The sequence below is a fragment of the Dreissena polymorpha genome, chromosome 5, assembly GCF_020536995.1.
Source record: "Dreissena polymorpha isolate Duluth1 chromosome 5, UMN_Dpol_1.0, whole genome shotgun sequence".
NCBI lineage: Eukaryota > Metazoa > Mollusca > Bivalvia > Myida > Dreissenidae > Dreissena > Dreissena polymorpha.
This window is the reverse complement of record NC_068359.1, coordinates 60713438-60732429: the sequence shown is the minus strand read 5'-3', so window position 1 is coordinate 60732429 and position 18992 is coordinate 60713438. Positions and strand designations below refer to the sequence as shown.

Below are 18992 nucleotides of genomic sequence, written 5' to 3'. Positions count from 1 at the left end.
CTACTACTACTACTACTACTACTACTACTACTTCTACTACTACTACTACAACTTCTACTACTACTACTACTACTACTACTACTTCTACTACTACTACTACTACTAGTATTACTACTACTAATACTGCTGATGCTGCTGCTGCTGCTACTACCACTACTACTTCTACTACTACTACTACTACTACTACTACTACTACAAATAATAATAATAATAATTATAATAATAATAATAAAGGCATTAATTTCTTATCCCGTGTGCTTTCTTTATATCTTATATGCGATAACTCTTATGATCTAAAAAGTTACACGAGTATAAAATATAGCAATACCTGATGAATAAATACTTATGCAACTACAAAATAAATATCTTTTCAAAACAGTTATATCCATTTTGATTTTTATGTAAACACATTGACTTCTTATAATCAACCATGTAAACACGTAATTCATAATAACGGATGTAATCACTTAACATTCCTTGTACATAATGAAACTGTTGTCAGATCAATAGCGTTGCGTTAAAGTCACTCATTGTTATGCACCGCCGACCTTTCATTGTGAAAACACTATATCAAGACCTTTAATTGCGTAAACACTATATATGTCATCTGGAAGCATACTGTATATTTCAGTTTGACAGTTTTATAGCTTGAATTTTACGTAGGAAGGTAACGCTTTACAACATTTATAGCAACATCATAATTGCGTGTGTATAAAGGGAGGCGGAAAACTACAACGGGCGAGGCATGGTCAGGGGTGATAACCCCAAAAAAGGGTTAGGGTAAGGGTTAGGGTTAGGGGTCGGGTTAGGTGAATGGTGTTAGGACAGAAACGGCGCTACTGGATGACGGGAGATGCATACAGCCATCTGTACCACCACAGGGGTTTATCTACACGTGCGTCAGTTCAACTGTCTTCACTTTGACCATCCTTCAGGTGAAACGTGAACAGAATGGAGAACAGTGGACGTGCGATTCATGGATAAACGGCGGAACTTTATATAGCAACAACGTTACCCTAAAGGTTCACGGTAAACATTTAAATTTGTATTCTAGATTGCATGTAAGTGTTATATAATAGAATTATGCTATTAATTGTCTTGAAAAAAAATCTGTTAATTTTTTGTTTAATGTGTACTTTAACAACTTCTATTACTCAACCTACTGCTGCTGCTACCCTCATAACTGCTGCAAATGATACTTCTGCTAATTAAGCTCGTGGCACATCACAAATAAAATCATACTGAAATAAAAAAGAAAATTGAATCAATTTGATAAAAGTAATATTTGTATTTAAGATATTTAGTATAATATTTTCTATCAATCTTAAACGTGGATGTAATTTCTAGGTTAGTGTTATGATCAAATGAAACAGTTTTCTTTCCTATGACCTCAAAAAAATTTACAACTTAATCAACTACTGTTTATAAAATCGGTTGTGTGCGCATTGCAAACGGCTTGAACTTTATATAAATAAATACAATAAGTAATGGCCTTAATGTGATCTATCAATGGTAGATTAATAGCAAAGAACATCAGACACATTAACGATATAATTAATAACACAAATGAAAACGATATTCCGGGTCTGCTTTGCTAATGGTTTTTGACAATGCATTTGACTTTTTGCCATGGGCATTCGTTAATCGGACTCTTGCTTTAAAGTGATATTATGGGCCTTTTTCACTGTTGAATTGAGCTGGAAAGAATTAACAGTACAAAAGAGTAAGTTAAAATGTGGTTACTGACCAATTATCTGCAACTCATCTTGCTACCAGTTGTTTATAAAAATATATTTTATATTATATATTTTACGTGACCCACCCAGTCCCATAAGCCGAAATGATCCGTAAATCAAAATGGTGTTTTTGTGTCGTATAAACGAATCTGCACTTAAACTAAATTTAGGTTCACATTGTACATGCGTGATCAGTTGTCAAACGCAAGTACGGTTGATATTCAAATGCATTATTTTTCCCTTTCCGGTATATTGTTTTAGTATGTTGATGCTGCACTAACACATATAAGTGTATATGAAGTGAAAACACCAAAAATAAACAACGGATGCGAAAATTCTTTTCAGCTCAATTCAACACTGAAAAATGCCCATAATATCACTTTAATATATTTTTATATTTTATATAAATTCATTAATATTTGACAAAATCGTATATACTCGCTTTAAAATGAAAGCTTAAGTAAAACAATGGTCTAGAAGGTCTTGAACACCGATAGAAAGAAGTCAAGTTAATAAAGCTTGAGCATTACTTGTGTTTAATCATCTCTGTATTCCCTTGCCAAATCCACCACATAATTTGTAAGCAGAGATCAATAAACTATGTTTTTATTTTGTGTGGAATGGTAAGCCACGAATTAGCAATACTATGTTACAGGGGCAGTCAACCAGATTGACGAAAAAAGAAAAGTTCTAAAATACCATCATTAAATGCTTTATATTGATAAATTTAAACATTGAATCTAAAAATCTCTAGTAAAAAATCAAAAATAAAATGAAAAAGGAAAAAAAGTAACCCTGATCAAGGCTCGAACCACTGACCCCTGGGGTCCTGGAGTAAAGAGAGTAAAAAGTCTCCCATTTGCCTTACTCGGCCATCCATGCTCATACAATCAGCGTTGTATTTTATACTTTATATAGCAATCCTCGTAGTTTCACAAAATATAACGACAACAACAGAACTCTCCGAATTACTTGGTAAACATTCTCAGTAAAATTGTATTACCGAATACAGTATGCTTCCAGATGACACATAACTGTTTACTACAGTACACACTGTGATTTATTATTATTATTATTATTATTAGTAGTAGTAGTAGTAGTAGTAGTAGTAGTAGTAGAAGTAGTAGTAGTAGTAGTAGTAGTAGTAGTTGTAGTAGTAGTAGTAGTAGTAGTAGTAGTAGTAGTAGTAGTAGTAGTAGTAGAAGCAGCAGCAGCAGCAGCAGCAGTATTAGTAGTAGTAGTAGTAGTAGTAGTAGTAGTAGTAGTAGTAGTAGTAGTAGTAGTAGTAGTAGTAGAAGTAGTAGTATAAGTAGCAGAAGTAGTAGTAGTAGTAGTAGGTCAGTAGCAGTAGCAGTAGCAGTAGTAGTAGTAGTAGTAGTAGTAGTAGTAGAAGTAGTAGTAGTAGTAGTAGTAGTAGTAACAATGTCATTTTTATTTAAAGTTTTGGGTCAACGCCTACTGCTGACGTCTAATGTGCCTGTGGTAGTAGAAAACAACCCACTGACATTTACCTGTGTCCTGCCTTCTAAAGGGGCAAACACGGGATGGATTGTGAATGGTGTTAGGACAGAAACGGCGCTACTGGATGACGGGAGATGCATACAGCCATCTGCACCACCACAGGGGTTTATCTACGCGTGCGTCAGTTCAACTGTCTTCACTTTGACCATCCTTCAGGTTAAACGTGAACAGAATGGAGATCAGTGGACGTGCGATTCATGGACAAACGGCGGAACTTTATATAGCAACAACGTTACCCTAAAGGTTCAAGGTAAACATTTAAATTTGTATTCTAGATTGCATGTAAGTGCTATATAATAGAATTATGCTATTTATTGTTTTGAAAAAAATTCTGTTAATTTTTTGTTTAATGTGTACTTCAACAACTTCTATTACTCAACCTACTGCTGCTGCTACCCTCATAACTGCTGCAAATGATACTTCTGCTAATTAAGCTCGTGGCACATTACAAATAAAATCATACAGAAAATTAAAACGAAACGTTAAAGTGATATTATGAGCATCTAACAGTTTATAGGTGTCTTTCGCAACCGTTGTTTATTTTTGGTGTTTTCACTTCATATACACTTATATTTGTTATTGCAGCATCAACATACTAAAACATTATCCCGGAAAGAGATTTATAATGCATTTGAATATCAACCGTACCTGCGTTTGACAACTGATCACGCATGTACAATGTGAACCTAAATTGTATTACCGAATACAGTATACTTCCAGATGACACATAACTGTTTACTACAAAAATATAGTATATGCCTATTACAAGAAAGTCACTTGACACCTACTTTATCACAAACATTGAAAGATGAATGGGACGGAGATATCTATCTTAGTGGACAACATACTAATAAACAAGGCATTGCCTTTCTGATAAAAAATAATATAGGGATCACAGTTGATAATTTTAACGAAATAATAATTGGCAGACAAGCAAGTATAGATATCAAAATACATGTAACACAATTAACATTAATCAACGTTTACGGCCCTAACATAGATGATTCCACATTTTACGAAACATTACAATCCTTTATAAATAATAACCAAGATAAAAACATTATAGTCGGTGGTGATTTCAATACTGTTCTTAACCCATTATTAGATAAAAAGAAGGGAAACCTTTATACTCATCCTAAAAATAGGAACATTTTAAATAACATAATTGAAAACTAACAATATGATAGACATCTGGCGTACAATATTTCCAAACGAAAGCAAATTCTCCTGGCACTCAAACACAAAACCAACAATATTTAGTAGATTAGACTATTTTTTAATATCTGAGTCGCTTTGCAACATTATTGACACATGTAACATAAAACCAGGATTTATGACTGACCACTCTCTAGTTGAACTTAAACTGCACAATATACAACCTGAAAGAGGCCCAGGATACTTTAAAATTAACAACAGCATCTTATTAGATGCACAATATCAAACACAAATAAAACAGGAAATATTAAATACAGTTAAATATAATAAAGATGCAAACCCAAACACCTTATGGGAAGTAATTAAAGGAAATATACGTAATGCAACAATTAGATACACATCATTTAAACAAAAAAGAAACACACAAACTTGAAACTTAAACCATCAAAACCATTGAAACCCTTGAAAAACAATTGCATCAAACAAACACAAATGATACCACCGACATTGAAAACGAAATAACATTAAAAAAACAAATATTAGATGGAATTTATCATACACATCTCAATGGAATAATACTAAGAGCGCGTGCACAGCATGTTGAACACAATGAAAAAAATACAAAATACTTCGCAAACATTGAAAAACGTAGAAGTGAACAAAAAACTGTACACAAATTAGTAGTCAATGGCAAAGATATAACAAACAGAACACAAATACTAGAAGAACAACGTTTATTTTTCGAAACCCTCTATAAACGAAAAAATGTTGAAAATAACACCCTTTTTAAAAATACACACCACGCTTTAAATCAAGAAGAAAAACTATTGTGTGACGGATTACTAAATGAATATGAATGTGGATTAGCACTAAAAGAAATGCAAAATAACAAAAGTCCAGGATCTGATGGCATCACCATTGAGTTTTATAAAATATTTTGGAATGATATCAAAACACATTTAATTAAATCACTAAACTATTCATATAATAATGGAAACCTAACTACGCTTCAAAAACAAGGTATAATATCACTCATTCCAAAACCCGAAAAAAACTTAGAATCCTTATCGAACTGGCGCCCAATTAGTTTACTAAACAATGATTATAAAATTGCAACTAAAACTATAGCAAACAGAATTAAAAAAATATTACCATCAATCATTTCACAATCTCAATCAGGTTTCATAAAAGGACGTTACATTGGTGAAAACGTTCGTCTTATCCAAGAATGCATAAACTATTTCAACAATTCAAATAATCCTGGTCTAATATTCTTTGCAGACTTCGAAAAGGCATTCGATTCGCTTGATCATTCATTTATGTTCTCTTGGTTAGAAAATATGAATTTTGGTAAAAGTCTCATTCAATGGGTCAAACTATTCTATACCGATATTAACAGTTTAATCATTAACAATGGCTTCTTTTCAAAAAGTTTTAACATCGAACGAGGGGTTCGACAAGGATGTCCACTCTCATCATCGCTATTTATTATTTGCATCGAGTATCTATCACATCACATCCAATCAAATAAACACATAAAAGGCATATCACTAGAACCTGACGACGAAATCAAACAGTCCCTATTTGCTGACGATGCAACTTATTTTTTAAACGACAATTACGATTCTTTCCATAACCTAATAGAATCGCTAACCCTTTACGGAATGACATCGGGTCTTAAACTAAACAAAAGTAAATGTACTATGCTACGAGTAGGTAAATTAAAACAAAGTTATGTCCAATATAAAAAAGAAATGAAATTTCATTGGACATCCGATGAAGCCACAACGTTAGGAATTACTTTCACAAATAATGAAAAGGATACAGTTCTTAAAAACATACTACCTAAATTACAGAATTTTAAAAACTGCTTAAAATCATGGCATCACCGTAAACTTACACTAATCGGAAAAAACACAGTATTAAAAACGTTTGCACTCCCGAAATTAATTTATGTATTAACAGTCTTCCCAAATACACGAAATAATGTTATTAACGATATAAAATCAGCAATATTTAATTTCATATGGGACGGTAAACCTGATAAAATAAAACGAACTCAGTTAATTCAATCTGTAGAAAATGGAGGTATCCAATTAACGAACATTGACTCATTCTTGAATGCAATCAAATGCAGCTGGGTTAAAAGATACCTAGATAATACCAATACGAGTAAATGGAAATTATTCTACCAGAAAATCCTAAAAAAATATGGTGACGCTTTACTCTTTGAATGTAACATCAACAATACTATCCTACACGAAATTGCAAACGAAAACATATTTCTGTCTGATGTTCTATCAGCATGGAGTGATGTCACTATAACCTAGAAACCCAAACCAGCAGCAAAACTATTTTATGGAACAATAAAGACATAACTTCAAACAATAAGACGTTTTTCTATAAAGATTGGTTTGAACTAAGCATTAAATATGTCGACCAATTATATGACTACAGAATTAAGGATTTCTACTCTTTTGATGATATATGCTACATATACGGAATACCTTCAAATAATTTTCTGAAGTACTACACACTTATCAAAAGCATACCCATACATATTAAATCTGAAATCAATACAAATAATACACCATGTACTCAAACAACATTCGTAGAAAACATACTTGGAAAAAAAAAAACGAACAAAATATTTTACACATTACAAATTAGAAACCCTACAGAAAACTCCAAAACCCAAAATAAATGGCAAGTTCTTTTCGAAGAACATGAACTTAATTGGAAACACATATTTACCATGCCATATAAAGCAACTCTTGAAAGCATACTGAGAAATTTTCAATATAAATAAATACATAGAATTATAGCTACAAATAAATATCTCTTTAAATGCAAATTATCTAACTCAAATCTGTGTGACTTCTGCAGTGAAAACATCGAAACTATAGAACATCTTTTTTGGGAGTGCAAACACATTCAGCCTATTTGGAATCAACTAGTATCTTTTCTTGAACAACAGCAACTAAATGTTAAACTATCTTTCTTAAATGTAAGCTTCGGAATTTACTCATTGAAATCAATAGACTGTAATAATATTGTGAATTTTATTCTTATAATGATGAAATATTTTATCTATAACATGAAGTACAAAAAACAAGTACCAAATTTTAATTGTTTTATCCATAGTCTTAAACTAAAAATCCAGATTGAGAAAGAAATAGCCCTCAGTAATAATACATTACAAATCTTTGAACAAAAATGGAATCGGATTAAATTCTCATAATGTTTGTCCACTTATATACATTTGACTCTTATTTTAGTTTATCTTTCTAAAATATTTTTGTCTATTTTTTTCAATCTTATAAGATCATTGTGAATCTACAACAAAACACACAAATCCAGTATGCTTTCTTCCGACTTTATACAACTCATCATTTTTCATAACTATTCTTCTGTTGTTCTTTTCTTTTCTCTTAAAAAAAAGATATATTAGCATATCTTGTATAACATGTCTGAACTTTATTGCTTTGTACAATCACTATGTTGTATGATCATATACATGTATACATTGTATGTATTATATTGAATAAAACAAACAACAACAAAAAACTGTTTACTACAGTACACACAGTGATTTATAAGTGTTTAGTTGTACATGAAGATCCGTGTTTAACAGGTTTAGAAAAAAACAAAGTTTAAAAACGATTGTTAAAGGACTGATTTTAAGTGATTGGATGGACACGTCTCAGTTGGTGTATAGAGACAGTTAATTTGATTGTTTACGTGATTCGCATGTTATCAACCATTTGTTGCCGGGATCATATGAATATTACTTAAGGAATTTATTTGTATTGGCTAGCAAGTATCCAGACAATGACATTGGGTTGCTCAACGAACACGTTTAGTCTGAGTCTACAAAACGCGAGTGCGAATGTAATCCTATATATGCATACAATTTAATAAAAGCGTAGTTCTATAATTAGAAATACAACGCCGCCAGTAACGATCAATTATTTAAACATGCAAAAGTGTGTGGTTATATTGGTATTACGCATGTCTTTATTGTGTGATGGAGTACCGTTGATCGGACCCATTAACAGTGACCAAGCCTCCGACCCCGCTGTTATAAAGGACTCGCATTCGAAACTTACTTCTTTGTTTAATATAGATCACAATGTTTCTGAGCGGACAGGCGATGTAGACACCGGATCGTTAATGCCTGAAAAATCAAATACGCAAATAATTACCTATGCCGAAAATAATACATTGCGTAAGTTTATGTATAGATTTGCTTTATTTACGCATTAACAGATGAGTACAATAACACTTATAACAGTAATTGGTTTCATTTTAGATGGTTTCGTCGTTTATACAATTAAACATACGATGCACATACTTGTTTATACTAAAATTACCACACCTTATTTGTTTAATATAGCTAACAACGTCTCTCAGTGGACAATTGATGCAGGCATCAGATCGTTGATGTATACAACACAACAAACGACAAATTCACAAAATCATACATCTCGTAAGTTTGTTTATGTAAATAATACTTTCTACATTATAACAGTTGTACAATAACACTGATAACATGTATGAATTTCATTATCATGATAGTTAGTTTCGTCGAATTTTTAAATTAAATACACGATGTGTATCCTGTATATTAACCAACACCGCTGTTATAAAGGACTCGCATTCGATGCTAACTTCTTTGTTTAATGTAGCTTACAAAGTCTCTGAGGGGACAGGCGATGCAGACATCGTATCGTTAATGACTTCCAATGCCGAAAATCATACATTGTGTAAGTTTATTTATAGATATGCTTTCTTTACACATAAAAGCATGTGTACAATAACACTTATAACAGTTATTGGTTTCATTTTCATGTTAGATGTTTTCGTCCTTTATCAAATTTAACATACGATGCGTATCCTGTATATTAACCAACCCCGCTGAAATGAAGGACTCGCATCCGATGCTAACTTCTTTGCTTAATGTAGCTTACAATGTGTCTGGGTGGACAGACTATGCAGACCTTGGATCGTTGATGCCTGAAACAACAACTACAAAACCAATTACAAATTCACCAAAAAAAAAATCGCGTAAGTTTTTGTTGTTATTGCTATGCTTTCTTTTACATTAGAATATTTGTACAATAACTCTTATGACATTTATAGAGTTTCTTTTAAGTGTAGTTGTTTTGATCGTGTATAAAATTAAACATACGATGTATATGGTTTTTTTTGCAGTATGTACACCATTTGCAAGTTTATAAACAGCAAATAAGGTGTCCAGTTTTACAGGTTCTAAATATGATCTTAGGATTTTAGAATGATAATGCAATTATAAACTGAAAAAATATTCAAAATCACATGTTGTAAACAATATAGTAGAATGACACACAACACACAACTTATGCGGTAAACCTAGTTAACATCTAAGCGGTATGTCTGGTTAAAAACGTTATTGTGATGTGCTTAAAAAGGACAAATCTAACAAAACTTTGAGTGAAACAAGAGAGGAGCCGAAATTTGGTAAATGCTACAATCGGTTTGTTTTTGTATTTAATAAAATAACTTGTTCTTAGCCAAATGTGAAAAACTGATTTAATATGACATACACACTGAGAAGAACACACATAATACAATTTATGTAATTCAATCCAAGGATTGAATACAGATCACCACTAAATAATAGATCTTTTATAATCTGGTTTAAATGAAAACTGACATTTGCTTTAACAATATTTCTCATTAATAAAAATTAGCCCCAACAATTATCAAAGTGTGCAATTATTTTATACATTACAACTTCAGCAAATTAAACACATATGTTTTTTGCTAAAACTTCATTGATATTTGCTCCAACACAACATAAGTTTTTTATGCTTTTCTTGTAGCTCTAGAATCTCTTGACCTCCCTGACATTCTGTGTGGATTGTGCAGACAACAGGAGGACAAGGAATGTATGAACAAAATTTGCTTTAATACTGCCCTTCACAACGGGGCTTAAATATTGAAGTACAAGTACAAAGTCTTCTGTCAGAACAGCGGGCTTAACTATTGAAGTCGAAGTACAAAGTCTTCTGTCAGAACAGCGAGACTTTAACATTGAAGTACAAGTACAAAGTCTTCGGTCAGAGCAGCAAGGCTAAAATATTTAAGTACAAGTACAAAGTCTTCTGTCAGAACAGCGAGACTTTAACATTGAAGTACCAGTACAAAGTCTTCGGTCAGAACAGCAAGGCTAAAATATTAAAGTACAAGTACAAAGTATTCTGTCAGAACAGCGAGGCTTAAATATTGAATAACAAGTACAAAGTCTTCTGTCAGAACAGCGAGGACTACAGTCTACGTATGATAGGCACTCTATTGCAATTCTCGACCAAACTCTTACGACAAGCACAGAAATACCAACAATCCGACAAAGAAGAAATGCGGATCTACAAACCTTTGGAAAGAACTTTAAATCGGGATTAACAAATAGTAAACTATCTGAAACGAAATTTTAGCAAACTAAATGTGGCATGTATTTAAAAACGTTACACAAATAAATGATATTTATGTTTAATCATATTATATCCCTTATTTAGTAGGCGGAGGTGTAACTGCCGGGGGAAAGCGATCTTGTACAAAATAAATATTTGTTATAGTTTCAAAGAACATATTGAACAAATAAGAGTCAATTTATTTTTAATGACGGTTTCGCCACAAATTCGCGCCATATTTTCTTGAAGATTTAAATATACATTTCTCTTATGCACATCAAATACATATGCCAAATAGTAAACGTTAGTAGTATGCATGAGCAAAGTCTCAGTTGACGGAAAATAATCGGACTGAAATGGAAGTTAATAAGTGATTTAAGATTAATATTTAAATTTGAACGGGATCCAATACTATTACACTATCGGATAATACATAGAAGATGACCTAGATGTCAATTGAGGACAATTTTTTGATGAACCATGTCAATACAATTCATATCTGGCCTTGTCATTTTACAAAATGCACAACGTTAATATAACATACGTATCAAAGATATGGGACCTTTTGAACCACAGATGATTTATCGAGTATTTTCTGTGATAAAATTCTATACATAACAAGTTACCACACCACCCCCTCCTCCCTCCCGAGCATAGCCAGTGTTTATCCAGTTGGCACGATTTAAACAAACATTACAGATTATTAAAATTAGTTTGCTGCATAAGTGTATAAAACTTTTCTGATTACAGTGTGTTACCATGTACCAGTTTTGGTTCCACGTATTGTAAACTGTTTAACAATAACGTTTTCTGTATGAAGGTAGTTTGTTGTGTCGTCAGGAATGTAAAAGAGCCAACTGTATCCCAACAACAGTGTCAACAAATCAACTTTATATGAAATACAAGAATTGCTTTAAATACAAAAATTCAACAGACACATTCAATACGTATCTAGTGTTCTTTTATCCTACTGTTTTGTGACTTGTATTTTGAAAAAACAACAACACAATAATATGACAAATATTTAATTCGTAGATTAAGTCATTATCTTGCGCGTAAGCAACAGCGTTCAGACTGCCGACCATAAGCGATGAAAAGTGCAGGGACAATGCGAAACCATTGTAACCGAAATATACACTCTAACTCACTACTAAATTCATTTGTGTAAGTACTTTTCCAGTCGATTGTTAACAATCAACGCCAGGAAGTGTATTTTGACGCAACTTAAGTCAACTTGCAAGCTTTATCGAACAAATACTTTGTAAAAATAATTAAATTAAGTTAGGTCAAAACGTAATGCACAATGCGTAATACATATCGATTTAACAATCATAGGGTAATATGATTTTATAGTTTAAGGATTTGGAGGCTATATTTATAAATTAAAGAAAATAACTTTATATACCAAATAAGCATCACCCGTTTATACTTCATTCTTCTGTAAGGGATAATCCAAAACTAAAAATAATAAAACGATACAGTGCAAGAACAGTACAATAACAAAATCATCTGTTAACGTCCAATTTTAGTGATCTGTATTAGTTACGCTGCATACGAGTTTAAATTATGCTTATAAAATGACAGGACCAAAGCAAAACTCATTCTTGCAAATACGATTTTGAACGTTCCATGTTAGCGATGTTTAGTCAATACTAACATTTAGTCAAAAAAACTTATGCAGGCAGTGTTGATTAAACATGTTTATAAAAACGTTTTCTCTAATATCACATGTATTTTAAACTCCAGTAAATTCTGCACTATAATATTGATCTTTGTTTAGATTAACATTGTTTACGTGAATCGGTGTTAAGTTAAAAAATCTGCGTCTGTAAGAAACACATGGAAGTTAAGATTGAACGTTTTAATATTTTGAGATTTGATTTGACATATCGCCTACTTCAACTTTAAAATAACTTTATAAAACATGATTACTCATTGTTCAGAACACAGCTTATCCCCAGTTACAAACAGTTATTACCGCTATGAACTTATTTCAAATGAAAACTATCATACGGTGTGTTAGGTAGCCTTGGTTTAAATTACAAAACATAACCGCGTGGATAATTTTGTTTACACTTCATGTAAACTTGGATAAACCAGTTTTCACTGATTCCCGAATATCAACTTCTGGTTCCTATCATGTTTGCTGTATTGAGAATTTAGCATGATCACGTCCATTCATATGCGTTAAGAACTAGTCTTTACATTAGTTACATACAAAGGGATATAAGAAGACCGATAAGTTTGATTTTGCATATTTCTAAGTTATCTTCCTTTCTAGATGAACAAGACAGAGGAATATTTGTAAACCATCAATTCTATACATTCTGACCAAAACGAAGGTCCGGATCTAAACTAATAGCTACTGGTTTATTTGTAGTCTCAAAACATTTGTAGATGTGTAAATTTTGAGCTAGTTGCTATCGTACTAACAATATATACATACGAATAAAGCACACAAAAAACAAAAAAAAAAAAACAACCTCAAATCATAATTTTTAAACCTGACGCATGTAAACATCAATATCATGCTAAAAATTTCCTTACTGAAACAGCCTAACTAAACGATTGATTATAATATAACTATAAATTAATATGTGTGATTTGGCTAAACGATTAAGATAATTGAATATTGTTATTAAGAGCTGATAACATTGGTGAGACTGACATGCTTTTGTAAGGTAATTTGAAATGATTCCCTTGCGAACTGTCAACTTCATTGGTAGTTAAAGGTGATAATGGCGTAATTGTGCCCGACACGTTTCGTATATTTTAGTCAATTGGTAATCTTGTACACGAATAAATAAGTATTATAGTCTGATTTAAAGATCAATTGTATGTCGCTGTCTTAGCACTCATTCAGCTACTGAACTGTATGTGTTTTGTACTGTGCTTGTTGACAGTTCAGTGCTGATGACGTATAAGTTTTCAATCGTTTTTTTCTTCAGAATAATAGAAGATAAGCTGTAGTTCCAGTTGTTATTTACCGTTAAGTTGTCAGAAAGACTTGCGTATAAATGTAACCATACCGTCTTTGTCTGTTTCATTTTGCATATTTAAACTGTCGAATTTACAATTGGCAATAATAAAAGAACGAAAAAAAGGAGTTACATTATGTTATTTATTATTTATACAGAGCCATCAGCAGATAAATATTAACAATACGTTAAGAAGAAAAACCGACTAGATTACGACCACACGGTAAGTAATCTACTGCCTTAAACGAATGACCAATTTGTGTGCTTTATCCTTTTAACTATTTATTGTATTGCGCGGTTGCGTGCGTTAGTATAGACACGTGTTCTACAACCCGTCCTTTAAGAGGTGGATATATGTGTCTGGTGAATGCTGTTCGACAAATCTGTGCGAGTAACGCAGCGTTACCATATGCATGTGAAAATCTACCACTTCTATCGCTTACGTAAAATGTTCATGGAATCACTGAAATTGAGAAAAAGTGTACCAAATTATTAACTTTCTAGTAGTCAAATTACACCGTTCGTGTTTGTATTTTTTTAACGTGACAATTGATCTGAAGCCGAATGTAATACAAATTGTTACAGCAATGTGTAACGTTCTTAAGAAAAATCTTATCATTAGTTGAACGTTGCTTTTTCACATCATAACGGGATTTATAATCATTCCTTGTAAGCCTAACTTGATTTCGAGAATCTGACTTGAGTTGTCATTTTATAGCTCAGGAAGAACACGGTATTCAAATGACTTTACGTTTATTGAAGTTACTTGGCCACATATTTTTGTATTTTTGACTTCATGTTTTATGTGATATATAAAATAACAACTATTAATAAGGTATATAATATTTGGAAAAGTCTTACTACATTGAATTATAATATTTTTTCCCGTTTTTCGCCGGGGCCTTAGGGAGTTATATCAATTTCGCTTCCACTGAACGATGAAGTCTTTTACTTATTCAGAGTAATTTAAACGCTTTTTTATGCAAGTAAATTATCGATGAAAAGCGTTGCATATATATTTTGCCGATTTTAATTGGTGAATTTTCATTAAGGAAAATATCTTCTATACAGGTTTTCTTTGTCAGGATTATTCATTTTATCTTTTTTTAATTTTCAATTTTCAGTTTTCTTAACTATGAAAAAGACAATTACAGAAGGAATCAACGGGTCGCTGTTATTATTTTTGTTAAGATCGTCACATTTTTACATCGGTTTGATTCTAATGCACCTATGAAGCCTTTTTAGTGTAAGATATTAGATTAATCGTTTGCTGCATCACGATATGTCGTCAGTGTCTGTATAGTGAAAGAGAGCGTTCATGGCTAGTACCTGTAGTTTTAAAACAAAGTACACAAATTTCGTCATACGAAAGCACACACACTTTATTGTCAATGTCACCGAAATAATTCACGTTAAAGTGAGCTGTATGTTCCTTTATACTGTTAATGATTTATCTCTGGAAAATGTTCAGCATTGTTTACCATTAAAACACTCCTTGAACGGATCTTACCAGGATTTGACACAAGTTGAATATGTTTTTATTTATGAGTCGCGCTCTGAGAAGATGGGGTTTAATGCATGTGCGTAAAGTGTCGTCCACGAAAAGCCTATGCAGTCTGTACAGTCAGGGACGACCCTTTCCGCTTCTCTGGTCTATTTCGCTTATATGAAGTGTCTTCTTAGCGAAATCCAGTTAAAGCGGAAAGTGTCGTCCCTTATTGGCCTGTGTGGACTGCAAAGGCTAATCAGGGACGACACTTTGCGCATATGCATTAAACCCCCTTTTCACAGAGAGAAACTCATATATTTTTATTGGTCATCTTGTTGACTATTTAAGACAAGCGTGAAGTGGTGGATATGGTGTCTATATTGATGGTGAGGTCAAGGATTTAATGCTCACAGTGGGAGCGTTCTGTAGATCTCAGTCAAAGACACCAAGTACTGGTTTTACTAGGAAACTGACTCGATTGCGTTTTAATAAGCCTTGCACTTATACCATCGAGCTTAACAAATAGGTTTAAACTAATGTAAGACATTACACAAATAGTTTTACTAGAAGATTAAAAAAAAAACAAAGATAAAGAAATTTATTTATTGGCCGTTTTCAATTTTGTGAAATAGAGGAATGTAGTATATATTTATAGATATACACGTAATAAGAGTCTATGATAAATTTAGAATTGTATTTAGCATAACGGCCGTTTGACAGCATTGACCCATATCTGTCTAGTAATTGTCGATGTAGTAGTCATCAACAGATCCTTCCGAGTCTTGGTAATAGCTGTTGGCGCTGACCTTCTCGAATGTTACGTCTTCGCAGTTAGTATTGCAATTGACTATTCCGGGGTTACACAAGTTCACTTGGTCTCCTAAGAACAGAGAGTATAAAAGTGAAAGCTATGTTAACAAAGAAGTGTTTTACTCTAACTTCTTGTTCCTATTTGTTTGGATTCACACCAATTCAGTATTTTATAATATCAGATAGTATAATTATGTAAACTATGCAGGAAAGAAGATAATAAGTGTTAGTTTTGGCTTTTAACCAATGAACAACAAGAGATGTGTTTGTCAGAAACCCAATGCCCCCTACTGCGCCGCTTTGAAAAAAAAGACCTTTGACCTTTAAGGATGACATTGACCTTACCCTTCACCACTCAAAATATGCAGCTCCATGAGATACACATGCATTTAACTTTTTTTTACCTTAGACCTTCAAGGATGACCTTTACCTTACCCTTTCACCACTCAAAATGTGCAGCTTCATGAGATACACATACACGCCAAGTTGCTATCTTCAATATTGCAAAAGTTATGACCAACGTTAAAGTTTTCAGATGGACGGAATGACAGTTCAACTGCTATATGCCACCCTACCGGGGTCATTAAAACAACACTTGGCAAAATAAACACATTTGAATATAGTCGTGGTCCTCGGCTTTGAGAGCAAAGCATTGTAAGTGTACACTGGTAGGTTGCGTTTAATAAAAGACTCACGGATTTTAACCTAAATTTCACATAAATATTATGTCTGTTGTTATATTTTATCTTATGTATGGGTGACCGAACCATATTGCTGCAAATCACCCAATTTTACGATGTTGGTGATCATTAAAATCGACGTTTTTCTTATTTAGTGTGTTCACGATTGAATATCATATTTATAATAGAAGTATGTTGATTGCTAAAATGAATACGTTAACTACCAACCACTCAATACTCTCGCCAGACACGCGTAGAAATTTGCCTGGTGATTTTGGTTGTACCATCTACAAGGGTGTGGATTGCCTCTGTACGTGCAAGTTATGCTGGGTAAATTGCCCTTCTTCTTGCAGTTAATACTTAGCAACCTGTAAAGCATAAAATCCCTATTCCCCCTATGACCTTCTGGTATAGCATTTAAATGCATAGTTTTATTTGAGATTTATCAACAGTTCATATATTAATATATATATATATAGTAAATATTAGAAAAGAGAGCAAAATACGGAGATATTCGAAATTGCATTCTAACCTGTTTAAGGATGTACCAACAAATCCTTCTCTCCACTTACACGAACGCTTATTCCATGTAAATGTGCCTTTCAATCCTGTTTTGCCATCGGCTTCAGTCACCAGTAGTGTTGCTAAGCATACAAATGCGATCGAAATCCCTTTGGCATTCATGTTGATCTGCAAAATGATGAAACAAATTTGCTAAATCATCGTACGTAGTGAATGGCGAACGTTGTAAACGTATACATTTTATTAAGTTGCAAATAAAATAGTACATTATGAAACCATCTAGCTTCATATAGTGTCCGATTGAAACAAGTCCTTACAATACTTTTTAATTTTGTTTTTGAATACTGTAACCATGCCTGATCGTAAATGGCCCAAAATAGAACTAAATAAATTGTGTTTTTTTCCATTGGAAGGTTTATCTCTTATTGGGGAGATTACAGTGTTTCAATTATTTTTAAGGTTCGGTGTTATTGGAACAGAAACATAAGTATAACAAAATGAAATGGAATAAATTATCGATTTTAAACAAGATGTATAATCTGGTTAAATTTGAACAAATATTATTAACATAACACATTTATATATTTATTCAATTTTAAACAAGATTTATTCAAATTGTTGTTTTTATCCTTTTTTCTGCTTTTGTTCTTGCAGTGATATTGTTCACATTTCCAAGTGTATTAAGTGCGTAACATGTTGAATGTTCTATATATTTCAAACATCAAATGCAGTACGCAGCGCTTTATTAAATCGCCTCAAATGACTTGAATGATACCTTGAGAAATACATTTATACAGCAAAATAATAATCTCTTAATTTCCTTTATAAACATGAAATCATCAACTATAATAATAGTTAACATTAAACGTAATTAAAATACTACTTACCGAAGTTCATTTAGCCTCTCGGAAAGACAATTGTGGCTGAATGCGTGCTGTTCTTCAATTTAAATAAATTATTATGACCCGGACTCTAGCCCCACACTTAAGAAGTATATAGCGGTATCACTTATGCTTTCCGATCAGGATGTTAACGATATACGCCTATGTCAATATGTCGGAGAGAACTACTGAATGCGATAGATATCAGACCTACGTAGGTTCTCATTAAACCTACGCACTTGAAAATATACTTATAATATGCTAGTATAGAATATAAATTTATTATGTAGATTTGATCATTAAAGTGAAATTCAGTTTAAAATCATCTGAAATGCATATTATTGGCGTTGAAGTAAAAATAAACAAGCAAAGTCGGTATGGTTTTAATGAATATTCATTTATTGAAAGGTTCTGTGTTAAAACATGTGCTTCAGAATATCTTCTTTTCGAGAGTGTCGATAACATGTTTAATTATAAAGACCGTGCTTGCATCCAATTTTCGTAAAACTAAACAATAAATTAGGCGACGGCAATTGGTATTTGGTATTTATTAAAACCTTGTTTTTAATATTCATTCATTAACATTATACATTTGCGGATTTATATAGCAGACCAATGACTCGCTGCTTAATTACCACACAAACTATGAAACTATAGAGACCAGAGTCAGCGACGCCGAATGAGTCGAAACATAATATAAAGTGAACTTTATTTTAAATGAATGGTGCATATCGACGGTATTTCCCAAACATGTAGACACTTATAAAA

At 32.5% G+C, this 18992-nt stretch overlaps 2 protein-coding genes across 2 annotated transcripts; one reads left to right on the top strand and one right to left on the bottom strand.

Moving 5' to 3' along the window:
- The first annotated feature begins 486 nt into the window (after nucleotides 1-486).
- Nucleotides 487-10947, top strand: LOC127831269 (uncharacterized). The gene is made up of 7 exons (XM_052356249.1): nucleotides 487-497; nucleotides 824-1029; nucleotides 3178-3507; nucleotides 8809-8901; nucleotides 9101-9178; nucleotides 9378-9479; nucleotides 10277-10947. Exons 1-7 carry the CDS (start codon nucleotides 487-489, stop codon nucleotides 10387-10389), a joined length of 933 nt encoding a protein of 310 aa, XP_052212209.1. The 3' UTR covers nucleotides 10390-10947.
- Nucleotides 10948-15920: 4973 nt separating this feature from the next.
- On the bottom strand, nucleotides 15921-18396 carry LOC127831823 (uncharacterized). The gene is made up of 4 exons (XM_052356898.1): nucleotides 18231-18396; nucleotides 17354-17511; nucleotides 17050-17189; nucleotides 15921-16211 (listed from the first exon to the last, which is right to left on the bottom strand). The coding sequence occupies exons 2-4, from the start codon at nucleotides 17503-17505 to the stop codon at nucleotides 16069-16071; spliced, it is 435 nt and encodes a 144-aa protein (XP_052212858.1). The 5' UTR covers nucleotides 17506-17511; nucleotides 18231-18396; the 3' UTR covers nucleotides 15921-16068.
- Nucleotides 18397-18992: the final 596 nt, after the last annotated feature.